Genomic DNA, 27,589 nt, shown 5'->3' with positions numbered 1-27,589 from the left:
AACTCATCGCTAAACCCATGTCTTCATTTTGGGGATTAATAACAGAGCTCCCTCACTGGGTGAAGAATACACGACTCGGAGACAGTGTGAAAGAACTCCGCCTGCAAAGAACCTCACTGAACTGGAACCGAGGTGAATACTGCACCTCTTGCCTGGCAAAAGCCAGACCCCGCTGCCACCTCTTCGTTTTGCAGTTAGCAGTCTCAGAGCTCACCTCCCCTCACAGGAGGAGAGGTTGGAAGAGTGTACGTGTGGATGGCGAACTCCCTGCTTGCCTGGTGGAGGGATAAGCCAAGGAACGTTCCGGCTCCACGCAAAATGGAGCCAAGCGGCCGCCTCGTCTAAGATGGCGGCTTCCCGGCTTCTCAGCTCAAGGTCCTGAGCCAGCATTGGGCACCTGGAGTTGACAAGCGGGTCCAAAGGTAGCCGAGTCCCGCCCCTCGTTCTCAAGGCCGCGCCCCGCCCCAATGACGTTCGGCGGGAGCCGGCTGCCCTCTCCCCCCGGGCTCAGCCGCCTTCGTTTGCCCGGCCCTCATAAGATGGCGATAGGGTCGCCTCCTTGCGGCAGCGCCGCCACTCTCAATATGGTAGCTGTTTACCCCGTATATCTCCTCCCCCCTCTCCGCTTCAACTTCCTCGTTGTTTTGAATAAACTTTATTGACTACTTGGAATTGCCTCCCACCGCTACCGGGCTTTTCCCGGCGACTTTTTGGGCCATTTTCCTCCGCATTGGCCACCGTTTTCTCTCCTTTCTTGTTTTTTTCGCAGCGAGCCCCTGCCGGCCCAGCGACGACGCCGCCTGTCTGGTCTCCAGGCTCCTGCCGGAGTAGGCCCGAGCCGCGGTCTCCAGTAGGCCCTAACAGCCGGCCCAGGGGAGGAGCTGTGGAGAAAAACTGCCCGGAAGCGTCGCCGGGCCGCTAGGGCCGAGCGACCCAGCGGGTGGTCGCAGGGGCTGACGAGCAAGATTTGCGGCGATACTGTGACAATCCCAGAAGTCGGCGCGCGCGCCGCCGGTGGGGCCGGAACTGCCGCCGAGCCTCCGTGGAGCGAGGCGCCCAACGGCCACGGAGCGAGCCTGCCGCAGGCGCGTTAGTGGGACTGAGCTCCGCGGGGTGTTGGAACCCCTGTAGCTTTGCGGATGCCGAGGTCCCTCTAGGACTCGGGACCGTAGACATTGTTGTCAGACTGGGGGCGTGAGGAGGCTCCTGTCAGTTTGGGAGCTGTTAAGAGATTCTCGTAAGTTTTGGGGCTGCAAGAATATTGCCGTCAGTTTCTGGATCTGTAAGGAGATCCTGGTCAGTTTTGGGCGATGGGAAGACCTCGTTAATTTGAGGGAGCTGGGAGGAGGTGCCTGCCAAATTCGGAGCGGTGGAAAGAAAACAAATCCTTGCCCAGTTGCGCGAGTGTGAAGAAATTGTAGTCAGTTTCGGGGGTTTCGAAGTGACCCTTTTTAGTTTCGGGGCGCGACGAGATCCTGGTCATGTTTGCAATAGAGGATGAGCTGATGAGTTTTGTGATTGAGATTTATTTCATTTGTTGTGGTTCTGGTGCTCCTGACTCGTCAGGGGTGGAATGATTGAGAGAGTTCTTATAACAAGACCCCAGAACTGTGATTTGAGTTGGGCGCCTCTGCGTTCTTTCTGAAGGCAGCGGGATAATTTGCGAGTGATCTGAGCCCATATCCATAGACTCATCTCTCTCCGTTTGTCCCTATTTGGGGGCAGAGAGAAGGGTCTTTTGTGGGGCTCCCCCAGCCTCATTCTGGCGTCATAATAAAAAGCACTCTGGGAAGCAAGGTTTTGAGCAAGGAGAGGGTTCAGTGAGGGATTAAAGAAGCTTTCTTAAGGGCGTCAGATATTTCCCTGAAGCCCAGATAGAAATTCTCAATGACTCTGGGGGGCCCGAAGGGGGGTGGGGGCAGCTTCCTGGGCATAGCTCCCTTCTTTATTTGTTAAAGCTATTCTGGAGGCTGATGGACTTTCTCAGATTGCCCCCTACAGCCACACCCCTTGTGTTGCATCCAGGCTGTGGGAACTCCCCATTTGTGAACTGAGGGTTGGTACCCTGGTGCACTTGATTCACTTTGTAAAAAAAGTGTTTCTTTTTTCTTTGTGTGTGTGTGTGTGTGTGCCCAGCCATCGTCCAGGAAGGACGAGAGCTGTTGCCTCCCATTCCTGCGGACACTCCGAACCTGGCTTTCCACAGAACGCTCCAGGGCCAGGCGAAGATGGCCACAGTGCCGGTGTATTGCCTTTGCCGGCTGCCTTACGATGTGACCCGCTTCATGATCGAGTGTGACATGTGCCAGGACTGGTTTCACGGCAGGTAAGGAAGGCAGGCCCGGTGGGACAGGGTGCAGTGGTCAGGTGTTCACTCGCTTCTTTCTCAGCTCTGTTTTAGGTTCCCACGCAGAAAGAAACTTTCCCCCCTCTCTCCCGCAGAATTAAGTCTAATCCACCTCCCAAACCCAGGTTTCTCCATCCCTCCTTGCAGACTAGTGTCTAGCTGTCATTGGCCCCTGGTTTCTTCTCTTTCTCTTTTCCCATTTTTCTTTGTATCTTTTTTTCTTTTGTGTTTAGAAACTATTTTCTTTCCAGCCACAAAGTATCATTTTTTTATTCCGGCAATTTTGTTTTACTTCCGACTCTGGCTTTGGAGTAAAAAAAACTGATATATTTTTGGTATTTTTGAGTCCAACAAACATGGATTTGAGTTCCGGCTTTGCAGCTCATTATCACAGGTTACCTTGTGCAAGTTGCTTTGCCTCTCTGAGCCTGGATGTATTCACCCATAAAACATATCTAACACATCCTTCTTGGTTATTTAAAGCATTTTGTGTGCACTCAGTAAATGGAGGAAGAAATGTAGCAGTATTTTATTTCTGTAGTATTTATTTGCAGTACCATCCAAGTAAATTGAATTAAGCAGAAGAGATATTGGGTAAAACAACACGAATAAAACCACCAATGAATTCCCTCCAGTTTACCATGTGTGCACATGAGCACCTGTCATTTAGGATTCCAGAGAGGTTTGTGTATGGAATAAAACTGTAATATTATCCCATTATTGGGACTTAAATCCCAGCTATGGAAAGAAAACCATGAGAGGGATTTGTATAGCAAAGCAGTATATGGCACCCTCCTCCTGCTTGTTGCATGTTGTTAGATTCTAGAATTTTCGGTTGTCCCTAGTCCCTTCCAAAGGAGCTGTTCCTGTTATCACACCCAAGACCAAAGTGAAGGTGCTGGTGTTACTAAGATTCTACTCTCGCTAGGGACTGCCACGTGCAGCACATCCAAATTCATATTAGCTGATTTCTGTTGAGTATTCACTTTGTTCCAGGTGCAGAGTTCTGTTTATTGCCTCATGTTATTTCATTTGAAAGGGGACAGATATAGAAGGTGGGTCCTTTTCTTTACCCCTGAAAATAACTGAGAAATAAGATGTCTGTCAGGATTCCTGATATCTTTGATAGTGCTGATCAAGTCACTCTGCTTAAGATTCTTTTCATGGTTCCCCTAAAGAATAAAATTTAGTCTTCTTTGTGTGATAGACAAGACCTTTTGTGATCTACTTGTTTAGTCTCATTTCCCGCCCCTCCTCCCTTGTTCTTTATGTCCTAGCAAGGCTGAAGTACTTATAGTTCTGGGAAAATTTGTCTTTGCGAATTTTCTGTGACTCTCTTTGCACATGCTATTTCCATTAATGTCTTCTCTTTTACAACTAACAGCATACCTCCTTTATAAACAACTTTCTTCCTCTGGCTTCCCATTGCGCTTTGTGTACATCCTTATTGAAAGTAATTATTTCATTATATTCTAGTTATAAATACATCTGTGTCACTCATTAGCCAGAGCTACCTGAGGGCAGAGATGTCATCTTTTCATTTTTGGTATCCCCAGAACCTAGTTCAGTGCTAAACATGTAATAGAGGCTGAGTATATATTTAAATTAAATTTATTGAGGTAATATTGGTTAATAACATTATATAAATTTCAGCTGTACATTGGAAATCAATATCTGTATATTCTATTGTGTGCTCACCACAAGATTTCTAGTTTCCTTTTGTTACCATATATTTATCCCTGTTTACCCAATTTGCCCTCTTCCCACCCCCTTACATTTTTTAATGAAGGGAATGAATTTTCATGAAAAGAGCTATTCTGTGTGGCCCTTGCTTTGGATTGTGTGAGAAGTGTGTAGGATCAAACCTGGAAAGTGAACTTTTGCCCACAATGTGGAGACCCTAATTTCACAGTCTGGGAATAAGAAATAGGAATGAATGCTTCCTTAGTGTTTACTATGTGCCAGGTCCGTGATAGGACTTTGCATAAATTATCTCAATCTACATCCAAACCTGAATGTTATATATATTTTTTAAATAATGCTTTATAAAATTTTCCTGATTATATAGTTACAACATGCTCGTTATAGAAAATACAGAAAAAGAATAAAGAAGGAAAGAAAAATCACCTATGAGTCTACTATCTAGCACAATCCACTATTAAGTTTTTTGTTGCATTAACTCCCATCATTTGACTTAGAATATAAACATATATTTTTACAACATGTGGTTGTATTATAAATACCATTTTATAACTTGAGTTTTATTCCTACATAACATTATAATGTGAATATTTTACCAGGTCCTTAAATATTCATCTAAACTCGATTTCTTATATTCTACCATATGTATGTGTCCTTGGTTACTCCATCATTTCCTTTGTGGTTAGATGCTTGTGTTATTTCAACTTTTTTATATTATAAGTAATATTGTGATATGAAGGAAACTGGAGGTTCTGGAAATGTTCTGCATTTTGATATGGGTGCTGGTTAAAATGACAAGAAAATATTGTGAACATGATTGCACAGTAGAGGCTTGACATTTACAAGGAACGCCGCTGAGGCCTTCAAAAATTCCAAATTTACAAATATGGAAACAGGTTTATGGTCCAGGCCCCTCCTTAATTACATTTTTGTGGTGAGTCTTGTGTTTTTGTGCATACCTTGACACAAGTTAACTGCCTCAATTTTTTTTATGAAAGTTTTTTTTTCTATCTTTTCTCATGCTTGTCTTTATGGACTGCCAGAGAACAAGAAGGCCAGCTGAGAATCAGGTCCTTGGTGCATGGCTGCTCTTGCTTGCTCAGTACTTTGCTCAAACACACACACCAGGCTCACTGTGTTCCATCTAAGTTTATACTTCAGCACAATTGAACATTACTAAATATCATGGACTTTTCATGGTTGCTCACGGTAGTTAAGCCCACACATAAGTGATTTAAACCTTTTTACATCTCTGATGACGTCTATAGGCTAGGTTTCTTAAAGTCTAATTAGGGGTTAATAATGCCAGATTACTTCCTGGAAAGGTTATAGCAAGGAAAATGTCTATTCCATTTTGCTGGTGAGAATCTGGAATTCATGGAGATTAATTTAAGTTAAATATTTAGAATTTAAAATAATCTGGCTCTAAAGTCTAGGTTCCCCAAAGTAGGAAAAGATGGTGTAGCTCCATTCCTCCTACTATACAGGGCTGGGTTTTACAAAACACTTTGATTTGTAGAGCAGTTGTTCTCAAACTTTGGTGTGCATCAGAATCACTTGGAAGACCCATTAAAAGACAGGATAAATAGGCTCTGCGTACAGGGTTTCTGACACAGGGTGAGTGGGGGCCACTTTCAGAACCACTAATTTAAAGCATTATTCTGTCTTAATTCCTTCCCATTCTACAGAGTATGACAGCTTCTGATGTTGGGGAATCAGTGGGCTAACATATAATTACTGTACATAACTGTTCTCAAAGTGCGATTGATTAACTGGGAATTTGTTAAAAATGCCAATTCTTAGGGCTGGGACACAGCCATCTATATTTTAACAAATAGGTAGATTCTGATACCCTCTAACTTTTGAGAATCACTGCTCTAATCTACACTGGTGAAGAAAGTGAGTTGGCAAGCAGTTATTGATGCCTGAGGCTTTGGCAAAACCTCACCCTTTTACAGTTTTCCTATCTATGAAGGAAGTATTGGTTGGCACATCTCTAAAGGGATAGCTGTGGTGTGGACTATAAACTCTGAAGAAAATGATTCTGGCTTAGATCTAGATTCAAATTCTGACTCTGTTACATTTAAAAATTTTTTCATCTCCATGCAACCTCAATTTCCCAGAGAGGGGTTGTGATGATTTAAATAAAATGATAATGGCCCTTGTTTATTGCATACTAGTTAATGTGCCAGTCAGTATGCCAAACACTTTGCCTAATTATCTTTATTTAATTTGGGGGGGAGTTTTAAAATTATGAATTCGATTTATTTAATAGTTACAGGACTATTCAAATTACCTATTTTATATTGGGCATGTTGTGGTTGTTTGTACTTTCCAAGAAATTTATCCATTCAATCTGTCAAATTTAAGTATGTTTATATTATTCCTTTATTCTCCCTTTGATATCTGCAGGCTGGGTATCTTACTCTCTTTTTTTCTTTGTCAGACTTGCTAGAGGTTTGTCAGTTTTATTGACCTTTGTAGAGAGTAAGTTTTTTTTTTCATTTTTTAATATATTTTATTGGTTATGTTATTACAGGTGTCCCATTTCCCCCATTCATTCCCCTGCACACCTTCTCCCTCCCACATTCCCCCCTTTAGTTCATGTCCATGTGTCTTAAGTTCCTTAGCTTTTACATTTCCCATACTATTCTTGCCCTCCCCGTCTTATTTTCTGCCTGTCATCTGTGCTACTTATTCTCTGTACCTTCTCCCCCTCTCCCCTCCTACCATTCCCCTGTTGCTAACCCTCCATGAGATCTTCATTTCTAGGTTTCTGCTCCTGATCTAGCTGTTCTTTTAGTTTGCTTTTGTTTTAGGCGTGGTTGTTAATAACTGTGAGTTTGCTGTCCTTTTACTGTTCATCTTTTTTCTCTTCTTTTTCTTAGATAAGTCTCTTTAACATTTCATATAATAAGGGCTTGGTGATGATGAACTCCTTGAATTTGAGCTTATCCGAGAATCACTTTATCTGTCCTTCCATTCTAAATGAAAGTTTTGCTGGATAGAGTAATCTTGGTTGTAGGTCTTTGGATTTCATGACTTGGAATAGCTCTTTCCAACCCCTTCTTGCCTGTAAGGTCTCTTTTGAGAAATCCGCTGACAGTCTGATGGGAACTCCTTTGTAGGTGACTGTCCCCTTAGCTCTTGCTGCTTCTAGGATTCTCTCCTTTATTTTAATCTTGGCTAATGTAATTATGATGTGCCTTGGTGTGTTCCTTTTTTGGGTCCACCTTCTTTGGGACTCTGAATTTCCTGGACTTCCTGGAAGTGTATTTCCTTTGCCAGATTGGGGAAGTTCTCTTTTATTATTTGTTCAAATAAGTTTTGTGCTTGTTGCTCTACCTCTTCCCCTTCTGATACCCCTATAATTTGGATGTTGGAACATTTAAAGATGTCCTGGAGGTTCCTAAGCCTCTCCTCATTTTTTTGAATTCTGGTTTCTTCATTCTCTTCTGGTTGAATGTTTCTTTCTTCCTTCTGGTCCACTCAATTGATTTGAGTCTCAGTTTCCTTCCCATCATAGTTGGTTCCCTGTGCATTTCCCTTCATTTCAGTTAGTTTAGCCTTCATTTGTTCATCTAATTTGTGACTAAAATCAACCAGTGTGGGGGCGACTTCCGTAAGTCCCCCCGAGTGCCACAGACACGAGTGATTATGGCCGAGACATGACATGATCTGCTGGGGGAAGGAGGAGTGGTCTGTGGCCAGTTTCTCGGGAGACAAAGGCCAGCAGCGGCCAGTTTCTTTGAGGAGAAAAAGGCCCTGAGCACCCTCTCCCATAGCCTTTTATTGGGTTGTAATACACAGGAATACAGGGCGGCAAGGATCAAACAGTAGATAACATTTCAAAGAAATCTGAGGGCTTCAAAGTCTGAGTCAGTGTCTGTCAGGAAGAGAGTTGCAGAAACTTTGGGAGACATACTCATTTCCTCTCGGACCCTTATCATATGAATGAAAGCACTCTTAGCAGAGCAGATTTCATAGGTTTATCAGCAAGTCTTTGTGATGCCAGATTTTCCCTAGGACATGCTCTAGCAAGGCAAGGAGCTACACCTCTCCCCAACAGGTATTCAGGCTTAAGGAGATTAGAGCTAGGAAGTGCTTCTCCCAGAGAACATGGGGACTGGGGCTATGTCAAAGCCCGGGGTGGGAGCGAGAGTCTATTGCTCTTTGTTGCAGCCTCCCCCCCAGTCCTTCCATGACGGCCTCCCAAGTGATCAAAGTCTGGCTTAGGTTGCCCCCCGCTGTGAGGGGTCTTACCAGTCATTGACTTCCGACCAAGCTTTGGGGGCAGGGAGAGGAACTGAGTCAGTGTTTGCTATCAGAGACAGGCTTTGTCGTCTGCGGCTGGCATTCCAAAGGTCATCTCTCGCCCTTAGCCTCAAAGGGTAGAGATAAAATTCCTAAAATCAGGCAGAGCAGTCTACAACAAACCAGTTCTGTGAGCATCCTGATCAGTGCATCTGATAGGTTGGCTATCTCTTTGTGGCTTAGAAGTATTGGGTCTGGGGCTTTGAGCTGTTTTTCTGCTTGAGCCATAATGTCTTGGTCTGTTTGCACCTGTTATGTATGAGGGGGGAGCCTTCGGTGTTCACGAGGGTGGGGCAACCCAAGTCGCTGGGTTGTGAAGCTATACATGGGGGTGGAGTCTGAGAGGGAAAAACATGGCTCTTTGCCCCACTTTCTGTTGTACCTCAGTCCCTTCCGCTGCTTCCCCTAAGTCAACTGTGCCTTTCTGGTGCTAATTCCTGTGTGGGTGGGCTTGTGTGCATTCTAGGACCCTGTGGGTCTCTCCAATGAACTTTCCTGTGAGGGTTGGAGTCTCTCCCTGCATCTCAACCCCCACAATTGTTTTCATTCAGTGTTTGGAGGCTTTATTTCCCTGCGCGATCTGTCTTGCTCCCCAGTTATCTGCAAATGTGGGACCGTTGCCGGTCAGCCAGCCACCTTGCATATGGTGCCCCACTTCTCAATCGCTGCCTCACTGGTCTGTTCATTGCCACCCCACGCTATTTCATCTGTAATGCATGAAAAATGGGTAACATTTTAGTCATAAATGAGCTCTTAAGAAACCAGCCATTACTGCTGAGAGGCCTGGGACATGCCGTGGCTGGGCTCCCCCTGTGCTCCCATGAGCACTGAGTGCATGTGTCTGACTCCACGCACCATAGGGTGGATTTGAAATGTAGTCACTAAAAGTCATCTTGTTATGATTTTAAAGGACATAGATAGTTGTTAAGTATATACACCACTTTTTATTTTAAGCAGTAGAAGGCTAACCAGTAGCTTTAAGAGTGTGTAGCAAAGGGAAGAGAGGTCCTGACATTTATATACAAGGTTTGCTTGATATAATGTATGGACTGTAGAATCCCTGCCCTGGAGAAGGTCTTGTAGGGTATAGTTAGAAGGATCAGAGGATAGCCTGCTCTGTCAAGTCTCTTGGGATGTCTCTTGGAGTGGCATAATTTTTAAAGATTTATGTTATTTTTATTTTTAGTGAGGGGGAAAGGGAAAGAGAGAGGGAGAGAAACATCAGTGTAAGAGAACAACATTGATCGGTTGTCTCTCACATGCTCCCTTACCAGGGGACCAAACCCATAACCTATGCATGTGCCCTGACCAGGAATCAAACTGGGGATCTTTCCCTTTGTGGGACGATGCCCAACCCACTGAGCCACACCAGTTAGAGCTGGAGTGGCATAATTTTTTAGTAAATTTTTATTTTTACTTATTTTCTTTTAAATTTTTACTTATTTATTTATTTTTAGAGAGAGGGGAAGGGAAGGAGAAAGAGTGGGAGAGAAACATTAGTGTGTGGTTGCCTCTCATGAGTCCCCTGCTGGGAACTGGCCTGCAACCCAGGCATGTGCCCTGACTGGGAATCGAACCGACAACCCTTCACTTCACAGGCCTGTGCTCAATCCACTGAGCTACACCAGCCAGGGCTAAATTTTTAGTTTTAAATAATTACAGATTCACATAGAGTTACAAAAAATTTTATGGAGCATGCTTGTGTACATCTACCCAGTTTTCCTTGTGTCTTATGTAACTATAGTACAGTATCAAAACCATGAAACTGACATTGGCTCAATCCATTAATCTTATTTTTTTTTTACCAGTTTTATATGTACTCATAGTTGTGTGTGTGTATGAGTATTTAGTTCTACACAATTTTATCACATTTCTAGATTGGTTTAATTACCACAATCAAAATACAGAACTATTCCTTCACCATTGGAGTAGCATTAATTTTTGTCCCTGCTCACCTGGAAGTTTGGAATGGCAACATGTACCTAAGAATGGGTGGTCAGTGTCTCTAGGAGGAGTGCCCTTAAAATTTAAGATACAGTGGAAGGTCTGATAGGCATGATGTCCAGGACTGAGTTATGGGAGCTAAATGAAAATCTGCTTTGGAAACAAAGACATAGTGGTGAAACCATGGCTTAAAATCTTAGTTCTTGCACATAATAGTTTTATTGCTTCGGACAGGTCATTTCAGCTCTTCACTTCTGCTTTCTTAGCTTTAAAACAGAAAGAATCCATATTTCATATGGTTGTTGGAGGATTAACGAGAGAATGTCTGTGAAGCATCTTTCATAGTCCTTGGCACATAGTTAGATACTCAGTTTTGGCTATCACCTAGAACATTCATGCAATAAATATTTATTAAATATTTACTGTTTGCCAAGGAGTGGGGTCAAGAACCATGGGAGGTAGAGATGAAAATATGGGCTGTCTGGATAATCTCAAGGTAGAAAATAAAGTGGATTTATTAATTTACTCACTCATTTATGTACTCACTGACTTAATAGATATGTGCTATATTCCAGGCATTGGTTCTAGATACTGGAAGGGTGGGATACAGCAGTGAACATGAGACAGTAAACCAGCAGGTAAATATATAGTGTGTCAAATGATAAGAAGTGGTATAGAGAAAAACGTAAAGCAGAGTGAGCAGGAGCTAGATTGCCACCCCCCGGGCTGGGGGCATGTTTATTTTATATAGGTTATCTTATAATCATATGAATGGGTAACACATGAGCAGAGGCCTGAAGGCGAGTGATAGAAGAAACCGTACTAGTAAGTGGGGGGGGGGGGAGTGAGTGTTCCAGGTAGAGAAAATAAAGGACCTGAGTGGGTAGCACACCTGACATGCTACCATTCCAGCCAGTGGACAGTGTGGGTGAAGGGAGAATAGGAGAAGCTGTTGATAGGGTTTGGGGGTGGTGGTGGTGCAGATCATGTAGGGCAGTGACTCTTAGAGTGTGGTCCCTGGGCAAGGAGGAATCAGCATCATCTGGAAACTGGTCAAGTAAATTCTTGCATCCCATTCCAGACCTACCAAGTTAGAAACTCTGGTGGTGGGGCTTAAGAATCTGTGTTTTAATAATCCCTGCAGGTGATTCTGATGCATGCTAAAGTTTGAGAATCACAGGTACTGGGTCCTGTGGGTCATTGTAAAAACTTGGTTATTACTCTAGGTGGGATGGGAACACAGAAGGGTTTTGAGCAAAGGAGAGTTGTGATTTGGTTTAGGCTTTGTCTATTGTGACGACAGCTTCAAGGTGAGGCACCAGGGTGGAAGCAGGGAGAGTTTGGGGGTTACTATAGATCATTATTCCTTGAAATGTGGTCTCTGGACCAGCAGCATCTGCATCACCCGGAAGCTTGTTAGAGTGCACTCCAGACCTATTGAGGATGAGGGATGAGGTCCAGGCATCTGGCTCAAAAAGCCCTCCATGTGTTTCTGATGACCCCTAATATTTGAGAAACTGGTGTAGTTAGGCAATGGTGGCTCGTACCAGAGCCAGTGGTGATTAAAAAGTAGTTGGATTTTGAATCTATAGTGATTATAGGATTTACTGATTGACTGGGTTGGGGCTGTGAAAGAAATGACTCAAGGATGACTCTGTTTTGAGAGGTTTGGGTATACAAGGGAACAGAGTAATGGGGCAGTAAATGAAGGGGTCAGAAGAGGATTTTTTTTTGAGATTACAACCTGTTTGTGTGCATGTGAGTACATATGGAGAGATTGTGTTGGTGCATGTAGAATTTAGTGACACCTGTTATTGGCAATCTTATGTACCAGAGACTAGGTAGACCAAAAAGAAACTTCCCTGGTATACCAGAACTTGTTCAGTATCCACTGTACTCTTCAAGTCCTGTGTGATGGGAGGCAGGGGGCTGCTGGTGGAAGTGGTAGGTGCCTCAGCTTCTAGGGACGGTCCATCCCTGTTTTTGTAGATTGTGGTTGGCCTAGTCAAGGTTGTTGCAGAAAACCAGAAATTGACTTGTATTTTTCTGGTATTTTTTTAATAATGAAGAATGATAAAATATGCTCCTTCTTCTCTTTGTGAATGAAGATATTCTTTTTCCAAGGTACAGGTGGTGACAGGACCTGATTCTTTGGCCACTCTCAGAGAGCAAAGGTTGAGCAGATAAGCCTGAGTAACCTTGTCACCTCTCAAGCTTCTCCAATCCTTGGCCTCCAAGTCAGTTTCACACTCTTAGAAGAATTTAGTGCCCTTGTTGTGTTCTCATAGCACTTGACTCCGCTTACAACCCCACACTATATTCTAGTTACATATTGCCGTGTTATAGTGGAGTATAGTGGTGTCATACAGGTCTGAATTTTTTTGAAGATTTTATTTATTTATTTTTAGAGATAGGGTGAGGGAGGGAGACAGAGAGGGAAGGAAATATCAATGTTATGTGAGAGAGAAACATTGATCGGTTGCCTCTCCAAAGTGCCGTGACCTGGGGCCATACCCACAACCTAGGCGTGTGCCCTGACGTGGGATCTAACTGGTGACCTTTCTCTTTGTGAGACAATGCCCAACCAACTGAGCCACACTGGTCAGGGCCAAATTTGCAATTTTATCCTGCTCTGCTACTTACTAGTTTTGGGTTTTTTTTTAATTCTCTCCCGAGGACATATTTTTTTCAGTGCTTTTTAGGGATAGAGGAAGGAGGACAGAAACATCAATGCTAGAGAGAAGCACCGATTAGTTGCCTCCTGTATGTTCCCATACTGGGGATCATATGCATCTGGACTGGGACCAAACTGCAACCTAGGTATGTGCCCTGACTTGGAATTGAACCTGCAACCCTTTGGTTACTGGATGATGCTCCAATCAACTGAGCCACACTGGTGAGGGTTACTTACTACTTTTTTAATGGCCAACAGGTTATTTAGTTATGCAGATTTCTCATCTGGTAAATTAGAATAATATTCATGACAATAATAGTACTTACCATGTGCCAAATACTCAGATCTTTGCCTATTTTATCTAATTTACTCGTAAGAACGTAATGGAGTAGAGTATTATTAATAGTCTTGTTGTATAGATGCAGAAACTGAGGCACAGCAAGGTTAAGTAAATTGCCGAAGTTCACACAGCTAGTAAGTGGCAGAGGTGAAATTCAAACCCAGGCTGTTTGGCTCCCAAGTCAAACCTCTACCTTTAATCTCTGTGGTGTAGTGCCTCTGAATACTGTACAGAATGCCTCGAATTTATCCTGGAGATTGAACATGATAATATGTGTATAATTCATAGCTCAGTTTTCTCCTCAGTTCTTTCTTGCAGGCTTCAAATGTACTCATTCACCATCCTTTTACCCTGCGTTATTTACTTTATAGCACTTATGAAACCATTCCGGCACCACCTGTCTGTTTCTCCATCTAGAATATCCACTCCATGAGGGCGGTAGCTGTTCTTAATATTCATTGAGTTTATGAACTCACCTACCGAAACAGGTTTTTTTTTTTTTAACACTTTCCATTTATTTTATTTTATTTTATTTTATTTTATTTTATTTTATTTTATTTATTTATCTTTAGAGAGGAAGGGAAGGAGAGAAGGAGAGAGACATCAATGTATGGTTGCCTTTCGTGCATCCCCTGCTGGGAACTGGCCTACAGGGAACCGGCCTGTAACCCAGGCATGTGCCCTGACTGGGAATCGAACCACGGGTCGCAGGCCCATGCTCAATCCACTGAGCTGCATCAGCCAGGCGAAACAGATAGTTTTTAAAAGGTTTTATTTGTTTTTAGAGAGAGGGGAAGGGAGGGAGAAAGAAGAGAAACATCAGTGTGAAAGAGGAAACATTGATTGGCTGCCTCTCGCACACCCTTATCTGGGAACCTGGCCTGAAACCCAGGCATGTGCTCTGACCCGGAACCAAACCGGCGACCTTTTGGTTTGCAGGCGGACACTCAACCCAATAAGCCACACCAGCCAGGGCTACTTAAACAAATATTGATTGAGTATCTACCATGTACCAGGCCCCAGACAGTTCTACACTCCTGGAAGAATTGCGTGTCCATTTTGTGTTCTTATAGCACTTGACTCTGACAGTACCACACTAAATTCTAGTTACATAGTGTTGTGATACAGTGGGCTTTTTTTCATATTCAAAGGGAAAAGGTTTAATATAAAGATTCAAGATTCATACTATGACAAATGCTAGAAATCAAATATCCTTCTCGATAAAAGTTCAACTTTTGCATTTTTTCTAACGTATCCTGCCATCATTTTTGCAAGGCACTTTTCTCTTACTCCTTCCCTCCTTTTTTGTCTATGGTTACATTGACAGATTCCCTCCCTCACAAAGTTAAGATTATCATTAAAAAATTTAATACATCCTTTTAAAATTTTATTTTATTTATTTTTTAAAAATTATTTATTTATTTATTTTTAGAGGGAAAAGGAAAGAGAGAGAGGGAGAGAAACATCAATGTGTGGTTGCCTCTCACATGCCTCCTACTGGGGACCTGGTCTGTAACCCAAGGCGTGTGCCCTGACCAAGAATCAAACCAGTGACACTTTCGTTGTTCACAGGCCAGTGCTCAGTCCACTGAGCTGAGCCACACCAGCCAGGGCTTATTTACTTTATTTTTAGAGAAAGGAGAAGGAGAAGGGAGTGAGGAAGAGAGGGAGAGACACATCAATGTGTGGTTAACTCTCGAGTGCCCTCTACTGGGGATGTGACCTGCTACCCAGGCATGTGCCCTGACTGGGAGTTGAACTGGCAACCCTTTGGTTCCCAGGCGGGCACTCAATCCACTGAGCCACACCAGCCAGAGCTAATACATCCTTTAACTTTACCAACATCTAGGTAATATTGGTAATCTTCCTTTCCCCTTATCCCTAAGTATACTGTTAGCTGTCCATTTTCTTGGATAAAAATGTGGCATTTTATTTTTCAGCTTTCTATGTTGATTTTTGGTGTGGGGAAAAAAAATAAAATCAGCCACTGAGGGGCCTTGGCCTGGAAGGTGCACCAGTACCTATCATGTATACATTGGGGATAATTCATCTAATTTTAAGATCTGGTGGTGTGATCATTATCTTTCTTACTAAGGAGCAAAATAGCATTGAGGACCCTTGTTCCCAGGTGATTATTATTGAGATAGTGCCATCAGAAGCCTGATTTTCTTCCATTTGCTTTCCTGATGTGAGGAGTTACCTAGTCCAGTGCATGTTTGTTGAATTGGGTTGGATGATAAATAAAGCAAGACGGGGAGATGGGTAAGGTGAGGACTTCTGATGAACAAGATAGATGTTGTCTGCTGAATGCACTGGAGGCAGATAGCAATTATATGAGCAGTTGCAAAGCAGTGTGGTGTGTGTGTGTGTGTGTGTGTGTGTGTATGGGGGGTGCCACAGTCTCAGGGAAGAGAGAGAGGGGAATATTCAAGACACAGGGAGCCATGTGTGATGAGACCCAGAGATCAGAAAGAGCATGTCATGGAGAGTCCAGCTGGCTTTTTAGACAGAGCTTTATATTTGGAAGGGGACTCCATGCTTGAAGTTTAATGCTCTGTGATTGTTGTCTTCAAATTCTTAATAGTTTTACCTTTGACTTTGTGTTTTAAAAAGAAATCCTCACCTGAGGATATATTCATTGCTTTTAGAGAGAGAATGAGATGGATAGATAGAGAGAGAGAGAGACATCGATTGGTTGCCTCCAGTATGTGAGGCATCCAGGAATTGAACCCGAAGCTTTTTAGTGTACCAGACAGTGCTCCAACTAGTTGAGCCACCCAGCCAGGCATGAATATGTGTTTTATATGTGAACTCTAACGGGACAATGGAGTGGGTCTTGGGGGCTTAGAACTTGAGCTCATATGTGGTCCTGCCTCCCTGAACAAGTTCTTGGTTGTCTGCCTGGAGTGCTGGGCTTAGGTGTAGAGAGTCAGGGTCAGGTGTATGCGTCCGGCACACTGAGTCAAAGGGCATGGCCCCTGGTGCCCATGGGAGCCTGCACTTGCTCCCTGGACTCAAGGGAGCGTGCCAGTAAATAGCAAATAATGAGCCCCATGACAAGTTGAGAGAGACCATGGAAGAAAGGAAAAGGCTTTTTTTCTGTTTTGTGAACAGGGGGCCCCTGATTTTCACATGCACCAGGACCATAAATTATATAGCTGATGCTGTGTGTGAGAGACAAGAGGTAATGCCAGAGAGACAAGGACTTGGTAAGCCTGTGAGGGGTTTCGAGCAATGGTTGAGCAAGGGTCCAATTTGTGTTTTTAAAATGATTATGTTGGCTTGTAGTGCGGAGGGCCAGATGGGTGAGGACAGAGTAGAGGCCAGGAGAACAGTTATAAGGGTGGGACAATAATGCCAGTTAGAGATTATAGTGGCCTGGATTAGAGCAGGGGAAATGAGTATAACAAAAGGGTACAATTGATAGCTAATTAGGCAGTAGAATTGATAATACAACATATACAGAACACTTACTATGTGCAAGGCACTGTTCTAAATATAGATTAACTCATTTACTTTTCATAACAACTTTATGATATACATATATACAGTTTTTATCCCCACCTCAGAGGTGAGGAAACTGAGGCACAAAGGGCTTAAATTAAATAACTTGCCCAAGATCCCACAGCTGGTAAATGGCAGGTACAGCCAGGAAGTAAACCCAGGCAATCTGGCCTAAAAGTCTAAGTTCTTGACACTCGAATGCCTACTCAGGGTATACTGGAAGGAGAGAGTGAGAGGCGAGTCATCAGTGACTGCCAGGTTTCTGGCTTAAACACCTGGTGAGGTTATGGTGGCAGTTGCTAAGAGAGGGAGCAGACATGGGGAGGAATGTCATTTGGACATGTTAAATTTGAGGTATGTAAGTGGGTTATCCAGTAGAGATACCCAGGCAGCATTTTGAGTGAGGGGTCTGAAACTCTGCAGAGAGGTATGGCTTATAGTTTTAGGTGCATAGAGGGCGGGGGGGGGGTGTGTGTGCCCAGGAATGTGTGAGATCAATGAGGGAAAGTGAGGAGAGAAGAGCGCCTAGGCAGGAGGGCCTAAGAAATGACAATGTTTAGAGCGGACTGGAGAAAAAGAGTGCATTGGGAAACAGGAGTAGCCAGACATAATTAAGATCACATCATACCTCTGCTCATAGTCCTGTGGATTTCACCCAGTTCTTCTCTCAGGAAAAGCCAAAGACCTTTATGATGGCCTACATGAGCCCATTACCTGCCAGACCTATTACTGTTTGTCACCTTGCTTTTTTCTGTTCTGGAGCACTATCCTCCTCTCTGTTGCTTTAGTAATGTAGGCACACTCATTGCTACAAGGCTTTCGTATTTGATGTTTTCTCTAATTGGGATGTCTTTCCCTCATAGCCATAGGGCTTTATTTCTCATTCCCTTCCGGTCTTTATTCAAAATTCATTTTGTCAGTGAGTTCTTCTCTGGCTTCCCTACCTAAAATGTCACTATCACTGCCATACCCCTAACCACCCCCATAAATGTCTCTGTGTGTGTGGATATACATATACACCGTGCATACATATTCCTATTCCTGCTTTATTTTTTTTTCCATTTAGCTCTTCTCACTATATAACATATTGGTTTGGCCAAAAAGTCCATGTGTTTTTTTCCATAAAATAAGACACATTTAAAATTTTCACCAATAACTTTATTGATTTGGATATTTTGAGTATGTCAGCTGTCTCCCACATGGTATCCTTAATTAATGTCTTAATTTGATTGCTGTCAATTTCAGCTGGTCTACCTAACCGTGGAACATCGTCCAGTGAAAAATCTCCAGTGCAAAATTTCGCAAACCACTTTTGACACATTTGATCAGTCATAGCACCTTCTTCGTACACCACACAAATCCTTTTTTTTTGCATTTCCGTTGCATTTTTACCTTTCTTGAAATAGTAAAGCATAATATACCAAAAATGTGTGTTTTCTTCCATCTTCAATATAAACATGGCTACACAAAAATTCACCAATTTCGATACTTTTTTTAAGTGCACTCTGATGTGACAGCTGCCACAATACGATGTAACAAAATTGTTTTGAATGTAGTTAAAGACAACTAAGTGCTACTAGAGCCATCTTATAAGAAAAAAAAAAAACACCTTTTGGCCAACCCAATACAATGTATTTCACTGATTACATTGATGTATCTTGTTTCTTGTCTGTTTTCCCCACCAGAATGTCAGCTCCATGAGACAGGACTTTTTGTGTGCTATGTTCTGTTTCTTTCTCTCCCCAGTACCTAGACCAGGGCCTCACAGCTGCCCCTTAAATGTGAGCAGAAGGAATGGACACCCGGGAAATGGGGTGTTCCGGAAGTCAAAAATAGAAAGCTTATCAGGTGGAGAGAGCACAGGGTTGGCACTGTGGTGACGCTGCTAAGAGATTGAGATAAAGGAGAGAAAGAAGTATTGCATATGTGAATAGGGAGATCAGAATATCAGTGAGATCTGTTTGAAAGAAGGTGGGGACTAAAATCAGACTGTAGTAAATGGGTGAAGAAGTATACACAGCAACTCTAGAAACTTTTTATAGGTTTGGCTCTGATAGAACATTTCTGGGTACTACCTGGTGTCTAGGAGTAGGATGTAGACTTTTTACTGTATATACTTCTGTACCTTTTGAGTTTTGTACCATGTATAATTGATGCCTATTCATTAAAAGTCATCATGAAGCTGCATAGGTTTAACCAAAGAAGACATTTGGCTGTGAAGTGGCAGGCTAGAGAAAGGGAGGGAGGGTCTTGTCTTTGTTATCTGTAAAGATCCAGTGAACTTGTTTAAATGCTATTGTGAAGGAAGAAGGTAGAGAGGGAGTTGAAGATAGCTGCAGGAAGAAAGGATAATTAAGAAGGTTAAAAAAAAGATGTGACCCAGGTGGAAAAGCTGACTAGAAAGAAGGAAGGATAATTATTTCCTTGTAACAGGAGGAAAGGATGGGTGCAAAAGGAGGTGAATCTGGTATGGAAAGTTGAGGAAGTTCTCATCTGATTACTTCATTTTGTCTAAGTAGAGGGCAGGGTTATTTGCTGAGAGAAAAGAGAGATTTGAAATGGCCACTAGTGGGAGAGAGGACTGAGCAGAGAATGATGGGAGAATTGTCAGGCAGCACGACCCAGATATTTTTAAATAGACTTTATGTTTTAGAGTAGTTTTAAGTTCACAGCCAAATTAAGTGGAGGTTACAGAGATTTTCCGTGTACCTCCTGCCCCATGTGCATAGCCTCCCCCATCATAAACACGTCCTGCCAGAGTGGTACATTTGTTTCAATTGATGAACCTACCTTCACACAACATAATCACCCGAAGTCTATAGTTTACATCAGGGTCTACTCTTGGTGCGCATTCTGTAGGTTCGGACAAATGTATAATGACATTTAGCTACCACTCTAACATTTTTATATCATATAGAATAGTTTCACTGTCCTAAAAATCTTCTGTGTTCCATCTGTTAACCTCTTTCTCCATCAGTAACTCCTGGAAACCACTTCTCTTTTTACTGTCCCAATGGTAGGAATCATACAATATGTAGCCTTTTCAGATTGGCTTTTTTTACCTAGTAATACACATTTAAGTTTCCTCTATGTCTTTTCATGGCCTGATAGCTCATTTCTTTTTAAAAAATATTTTATTCATTTAATTTTTTTGAGAGGGGAAGGGAGAGAGAAAGAGAGGGAGAGAAGCATCAATGTGTGGTTGCCTCTCATACTCCCCCTACTGGGGACCTGGCATGTGCCCTAGACTGGGAATCTAACTGGCAAACCTTTGATTCACAGGTGGGCACTCGACCACTGAGCCACACCAACCAGGGCTCATTTCTTTTTATTGGTTTGGCCGAAAAGTTTGTTTGCTTCTTTCCCATAAAATACAAGACACATTTTTCATTTTCACCAATAACTTTGTTGATTTGGATATTTTGAGTATGTTGGCTATCTCCTGTTATTGGCTTTTTTTTAGTGGGTAGTGGCCAGGGGTACTGCTAAACATCTTCCAGCCCTGGCTGGTGTGGCTCAGTGGATCAAGTGCCAGCCTGTGAACCAAAGGGTTGCCAGTTCGATTCCCACTCAGGGCACATGCCTGGGTTGCTGGCCATGTCACTAGTAGAGGGTACATGAGAGGCAACCACACACTGATGTTTTTCTCCCTCTCTTTCTCCCTTTTCCTCTCTCTAAAAATAAATAAATAAAATCTGTAAAAAAAAAAACAAACATCTTCCAATGCATAATTCAGCCCCACATCGAAGAATTCTTTGGCCAAAATATCAGTAGTACTAAGAAACTTTGCAAATCACTTTTTTAAAAAATATTTATTTATTTATCTTTAGAAGGGAAGGGAAGGAGAGAGGGAAAGAAACATCAATGTATGGTTGCCTCTCATGTGTCCCCTGCTGGGAACTGGCCTGCAGGGAACTGGCTTGCAACCCAAGCATGTGCCCTGACTGGGAATTGAACCGCGATCCTCTGGTTCGCAGGCCTGCGCTCAATCCACTGAGCTACACCAGCCAGGGCTTGCAAATCACTTTTGACATGTTCGATTAGTCACAGCACCTTCTTTATATACTGTACAAATCTTTGTTTTGCATTTCAGTTGCATTTTTACCTTTCTGATATAATAAAGCAAAATATGGCTAAAATGTTACGTATCTTCTTCCATCTTCAATATTAATATGGCTACACAAAAATTCACCAATTTTGATGTTTCTTTTAAATGCAAACTGTGATATGACAGCTGTCACAGTACATTGTAACAAAATTGTTTTGAATGAAATTAAAGACAACTAAGCACTACTAGAACCATCATACAGAAAAAAACTAAATGAACTTTTTGGCCAGTCCTATAGTACTGAGTAATGTTAAGTTGTCTGGGTATACCTCAGTTTATTTATCCATTCACCTACTAAAGGACACTTGCTTCCAAATTTTGGCAATTGTGAATAAAGCTGATTATAAACACCCATGTGCAGGTTTTTGTGAGGACATAGTTTTTAGTTCCTTTGAGTAAATGCCAAGGAGAGTGATTGCTCGATTGTATGGTAAGAGTATGTTTAGTTTCGTAAGAAACAACCAACTGTCATCCAAAGTGGCTGTTACCATTTTGCATTTCCACATTTCAAAGAATGAGAGTTCCTGTTGCTCCAACACCCCTCCAGCATTTGGTGGTATCAGTACTCTAGATTTTGTCTATTCTGGTAGGTATATATTGGTATTTTATTGTTTTAATTTGCATTTTTCTAATGACACGTGATGTGGAATACCTTTTCATATGCTTATTTGCCATCTGTATATCTTTTTTGGTTAGGTATCTGTTCAAATCTTTTTAAAAATTTTTTTAAAAGATTTATTTATCTTTGGAGGGGAAGGGAAGGAGAGAGGGAGAGAAATATCAATGTACTGTTGCCTCTCATGTATCCCCTGCTGGGAACTGGCCTGCAACCCAGGCATGTGCCCTGACTGGGAATCAAACTGTGGTTGTTTGGTTTGTAGGCCTGCGTTCAATCCACTGAGCTACACCAGCCGGGCCTGTTCAAATCTTTTGACCATTTCTAATTGGGTTGTTCATTTTCATATTCTTGAGCTTTAAGAATTCTTTGTATATTTTGGATAACAGTCCTCTATCAGATATGTCTTTTTCAGATAGTTACTCCCAGTCTGTGGCTGGTCTTTTCATTTACTTGACAGTGTCTTTCACAGAGAAAATGCTTAATTTTAATGAAATCTAGTTCATCAATTCTTTCTTTCATGGATCATGCCTTTGATGTTTCATCTATAAAGGTATTGCCATACACAAAGTTATCTAGGTTTTCTCCTATGTTATCTTCTGGGAATGTTATAGTTTTGTGTTTTACATTTAGGTCCATGATCCATTTGGAGTTTATTTTTGTGAAGGATATAAGTAATGTCTGAGTCTTGGTTCATTTGTTTGCATGTGGATGTTCAGTTGTTCCAGCACCATTGGTTGAAAAGACTGTCTTTGCTTCATTATATTACTTTTGCTCCTTTGTCAAAAATCAGTGACTCTTTTTATGTGGGTCTATTTCTTGGTTCTCTGTTCCATTGATCTGTTTGTTTATTCTTTCAATACCACACTGTCTTGATTACTGCAGCTTTATAGTAAGTCTGAAAGTCAGATAGCATCAGTCTTCCAACCTAGTTAGTTCTTCTTCAGTATCGTACTGGCTATTCTGTGACTCAGATATTTTGGACAGTGAATTTATTGCGGCACCAATCCATTGGGTGATTTTTCTCTAGCCATGCCCAGTGGTCCAGTGTTATGTAGTTGGATTGAGGCAGGGTTGGGATTTGCATGGGGGGATGATGGAGAGGCAGTGGGGCAGGTGAGTTGAGGATATCTGTAAAAGAATGATTGAAGTGAGGGATGCTGTAATTCAAGATAGGGAAGAAGGGTTTGAAGTCAAGAGTAGGTGAATAGCCTAAAAGTAGGGTCAAGGGGTTTTGCAGGCAAAGAACAGGTGTATTGAATGAGAGCTGAATGGATATGTATATGGTCAGAGAGTGTGATGTATGAATTTCACATTTCATAGGTGGAACAACTGTGAGTGTTGACTGTAGGGGTTGGTAGCTGAAATGGGAGTGGAGGCAGCAGTCTCTAAAGATGAGAAGGTCCAAGAGCTAAGAGGCCAGGATATTGGACCTCTGTATTATTAGTGATGTCACATGGAATGTTGTTAGGGGTTGGGTGGAGGGGAATCTGTGAGTAGATTCTTCAATGAGTGAAGAGATAATGTTGGGAAGATGAGTAGGTAACAGTGAAGAGGAGTAGGAAGTGGTATGGCTAGATGATCTTACACAAGGGTAGAGGAGAGATGATCTTGAAGTCTAACTGGAGAGTGAGGGGGATGTGTGCCCCCAGGCCAGGCCTGAGTTGTAAGGGTCTGGGAGGATATACAGCTTCTACTTGACAGGGCTCTACCTACCATGTGCTTCTTCAACTTTTTAAATCCAATCCATAATGGAGTAGTCCTTTTGTAAAATAAAATAGGAATTACTAGAAAAAAATGTCCCAAACAAAAAACTATACACAGTACAAACCCTGATTTTTTATTATTAGATTCAATAGAATTACTCAGCCCAATTGCCATTAAAGATTTTGGATGCTTACTTTCTTTCTGTACTTATTTCACCACAGCACTAGTCCATGGAGCACACTTTGAGTGACACTGTTACAGAAAAAATGGTGAGAAACTGCATTCAGTTAGACCAGGAAGGTGAAGAGAAGGGGTTTGTTGAAGGGGATGTGAAGATGGAAAGGGTTTGTTTACCAAGGAATGGGGTGGGTGCGGGGAGTACAGCAGAAAAGTCAGGAAAGTTGATGAGTAGTAGATATTTGGGGTAGAGAAAGCACATAACTATATGGGATGAAAGTTCAAGAGAGAGATACTAGAGGGGTCCTTCTTGAGCATGCCCAAGGGTAACAGAGGTGTGAGAAGGAAAGCATGTAGCCCAGGGAAGTGAGTTAATGCTATAAGGTTTGGGGAATATATAATGCTAAGTCTTTAAAGAAGGCTTAGGCAGGTGAAGGATGAGCTCTAGATTGGGTGAAAAAATATTAGCTATTACTTACTGGCTACTTACTGTGACCAGTCTCTGTGCTTACTGTGCTAGGCACTTTGTATACATTATCTGAGTCCTGTAAAAAATAATCCTACCAGTTGATGGTGATATCCCCAGTTTATTGACATGTAGCAGGTTTACAGGCATTAGGATTAGCAGTCGAGAAAGTGGTGGGGTCCTAATCCCAGGAAGTCGGTTTATGAACATGATCATAGTTGAAACAGTTAAGAGCTCTGCCCTGTTTTCATTCTCCCTGCTACATGTGGCCGACTGAAAGAATTATAGGACTTTGATCTTAGCCCGAGGTTATTTGGAGGACTGGTGATGTCTTTGGTGATGGAGGGTTTAAGTTTGTGACATTTTCACCTCATATACATGGAAACTCAAAGTTTCAAAATTAAATATTTTTTAGATATTATAATGTGAGATAAGTAACATATGTTCATTGTAGAAAATTTGAAAATACAGATAAGAGAAATGATTACTTGTAACCCTTCACTCAGAACCATTGTTGACTATAAAATACCCTTTTAGCCGTTTTCATTTAATAAAGTAAAATAGCTCAATAATGTTTAAATTTTTTACTATATGTTGAAATGATCATGTTTTGGATATGTTGATTAAATAAAGTACTATTAAAATTTCACCTGATCGTTTTTACCTTTTTAACATGGCTCCTACAACATTGACAATTACCTGAGTGGCTCACGTTATGTTTCTGTTGGACAGTACCACTTTAGAGTCTCTCCGCTTTGACCATTCTGAGTCTTAATGAATTTTAACTGTCCGTACATTTTTTAGCTCTGTCATAATTGTTTTAGATGCACCAGTGTGGTCCAGTAGAACTTTTTGCATTGATGAAAATGTTTGATAATCTGCCCAGTGTGGTAGCCTGTAGCCACATGTGGCCGTTGAGCACTTTAATTGTAGCTAGTGTGATGGAGGGACATCTTTTAAAATTTTACTTAATTTGAAATAATTTAAATGCAAATAGCCATGTGTGCTGGACAGTACAGTTCTAGACCTTAGGAAAAATGAAATTTTAATAAACCTTAGCTGTTTTTTTCTTTTCTAGTTGTGTTGGTGTCGAAGAGGAGAAGGCTGCTGACATTGACCTCTATCACTGCCCGAACTGTGAGGTCTTACATGGGCCCTCCATTAGTAAGTAGATCTTGGGGTTTCCAAGAGAAGGTGGGCAAGGAGAGAGACAAAGCAAAGGAGTCTTGGAAGGGGATTGCCTTTGTCGGGTGCTTCAGATTCATCTTCCTTGGAAAATAGCAGGGGCCTGTGTAGGCCCTGCAGGACAGTAGCCGCCCCCCCTGGGAGGGCAGAGTGCAGAGCTTCGCCTCATCCCTTGCTAGGGATTCTTCAGAGGATGACTCCAGGTACTCCAAGGTGTTATTAGAGGGGAAGAAAAGTGGGATCTGCTGGGGCCTTTGTTCTTAGAACCATAGCTCACAGCCATTATGTCTCACGGTCTCATGTCTTTTCTGGCTTAGTGAAAAAACGTCGTGTGTCTTCAAAAGGGCATGATGCACACAAGGGGAAGCCAGTGAAAACTGGAAGCCCTACATTCATTCGAGAGCTCCGCAGTAGGACCTTCGACAGGTGAGTACCCATATCCCAAGGGCTGGTGAACTTCAGGGCTCTGGGAAGCTGGGACCCTCTCTTCCCAGCTCTCCTACTGGCTGTTCCATTAGCTACTTCCTCTGTTTGGGGGTGTCTACAGGGCTCTGCGAGTTCCCTGCGGAGAGGGATCTTCTGTTTTAATCAAACATTGCTAGCATTTCATTTGATGTACAGAGTACATTAACATTTATCTGTGGAAACTTTTGGTAGATTGGGAGGCAGTTTTGCCACGTCAGAAGAGAATATTTACTGCACCCAAGGATTGCTACAACTAGAAGGAGTCTTAAAGATCTGAAACTTTACTTCTCTCTTTGTAAAGAAGAGTCTCTTTAAAAAAAAATAAAAATTTGAGTGATCATTCTTTCTTTTGCAATCAAGAAAAAGATTTCTTTTTAAAAAATTAAGATGGGCTTATTGAAAATAAATTACATCAATTGAGCAAAAATAATGAGTTAGAAAAATTAATGAAGTACTCCCTTTTGCCTAGTTTTTAATTTATTTGATTATGTTCAGCTTTCCTGTAATTGAAGTGTTGTTTAGAATCATAACTCTTTCTTCAATATCATATTTTTTGTTTTATTTTTTTAAAGGCAGTGAGTCTCTACCTCAGACTTCTTATGTCTCTTCTCCAAAGTCAACCAATTTCTTGTGCATTCTTTCAGAAATAGTTTTTGCTTACACAAGTGTGTTTGTGTGTATTCCTCTTTTAAAATAATACAAGTAGAAACACTATATTGCTCTGCATGTTGCTTTTTAAACCTACAATTATAGATTTTCAAGATCAATTCATAGCTGCACATGCACGTTCTTCATTCTTTTACATGGATGTTTACAATTGTATGGATGTATAATTTATTTAACCAATCCTTTATTGATGAACATTTAAATTAATTCTAGCCTTTTGCTGTTAGAAAATAATACTACAGTGAATGACTTAATTCTCAAGTTTTTGCATATGTGGATAAATTTATGTGTAGATTTACTTGCCTAGAAGTGAAATTGATCAGAGTATGTGCTTTCAAAATTTTTATAAATATTGCCAAATTATTTCCAAAGTGGCTCTGTCATTTTACACCCCACTAGATAATGTATGAGAATGTAATTCCCTGTATCCTGGCCAGCACTGTTTATTATAAAGCTTTTGTTTGTTTTGGCCTTTCTGATAAGATTAAAACAGGAACCTAAACAACAAAACAAACAAGCAAGCAAAATATAACCAAAGACACTGAAATACATAACAGGCTGACAGTGACCAGAGGGGAGAGGGGAGGGAATTTCAGGAGAAAAGGGGAAGAAGGGTTTACAGGAACAGGTATAAAGGACACATGGACAGAAACTAAGGGGGTTGGAAATGGGAGGGAGGTGGGGAGCACTGGGGAGGTGGGCTGGGCTGGGAGTAAAAGACAGAAAGCTGTACTTGAACAACAATTAAAATAAATAAATTTTTAAAAATTTTAAAAGGAAAGAAAAAAGATTGAAAAATAAAATCTTGTTTCCACCTGATTAATTATGAAAGAAGCATATATATTTTTGTTCATGTGTAAGTCATCCTCACTCCTTTCTGTGTCACTGCCTGCTTATGTTATTTGCCTATTTTTCTGTTGGATCGCTGCTTATTTCTTATTGATTTATTATAGCTTTCCTTGCAGACATTAAATTTCCCTTTAATTTTTATGTAGTTAAATTTATGTTTACTATTTTTAGTGACTACTGGGCCTTGTGTCTCCCAGTGTTCTTTTCTACTACTCTGTGGCTTTATTTTTTCTAATTTAATCTTTGATCTGTTTAGAGTTATATAAAGAGTGCAATAGACAATGAGCATAATATTTTTCTAGATGTTTGTCCCAAACACCTTATCAATTAGTTTGTCTTTTGTCCAGCATGATAAAAAAAAACACTCCTTTTTTTTCAGTTAACTAAGTATGTGTGTTGAGAAAGTGATTGCAAAATTGTTTTCATTTTTCTCATCAGTCTTTTCTCTTTATTTGCCAGTATTTTTAAAAATATTTTATTTATTTATTTTTAGAGGGTAAGGGGAGGGGAATGGGAGAAACATCAG

The 27,589-nt window shown here is 41.6% G+C and overlaps 1 protein-coding gene across 2 annotated transcripts in view; it reads left to right on the top strand.

Annotated features, from left to right (window-relative positions):
* The first annotated feature begins 653 nt into the window (after nucleotides 1-653).
* Nucleotides 654-27,589, top strand: part of PHF8 (PHD finger protein 8) — a 93,371-nt gene continuing 66,435 nt past the window's right edge. For both annotated transcript variants that reach the window (XM_037153670.2, XM_037153671.2), the window contains exons 1-4: nucleotides 654-1,237; nucleotides 2,137-2,326; nucleotides 24,977-25,062; nucleotides 25,401-25,509. In XM_037153670.2, coding sequence (XP_037009565.1) covers nucleotides 2,229-2,326; nucleotides 24,977-25,062; nucleotides 25,401-25,509 — 293 coding nt within the window. In that variant the 5' untranslated portion in view covers nucleotides 654-1,237; nucleotides 2,137-2,228. The remainder of the gene's footprint in view (nucleotides 1,238-2,136; nucleotides 2,327-24,976; nucleotides 25,063-25,400; nucleotides 25,510-27,589) is intronic.

The sequence above is a fragment of the Artibeus jamaicensis genome, unplaced genomic scaffold, assembly GCF_021234435.1.
Source record: "Artibeus jamaicensis isolate MK-2021 breed Jamaican fruit bat unplaced genomic scaffold, CSHL_Jam_final contig_1410, whole genome shotgun sequence".
NCBI lineage: Eukaryota > Metazoa > Chordata > Mammalia > Chiroptera > Phyllostomidae > Artibeus > Artibeus jamaicensis.
Note: the sequence above shows the minus strand (reverse complement) of the source record. Positions and strands in the feature narration are given on the sequence as shown.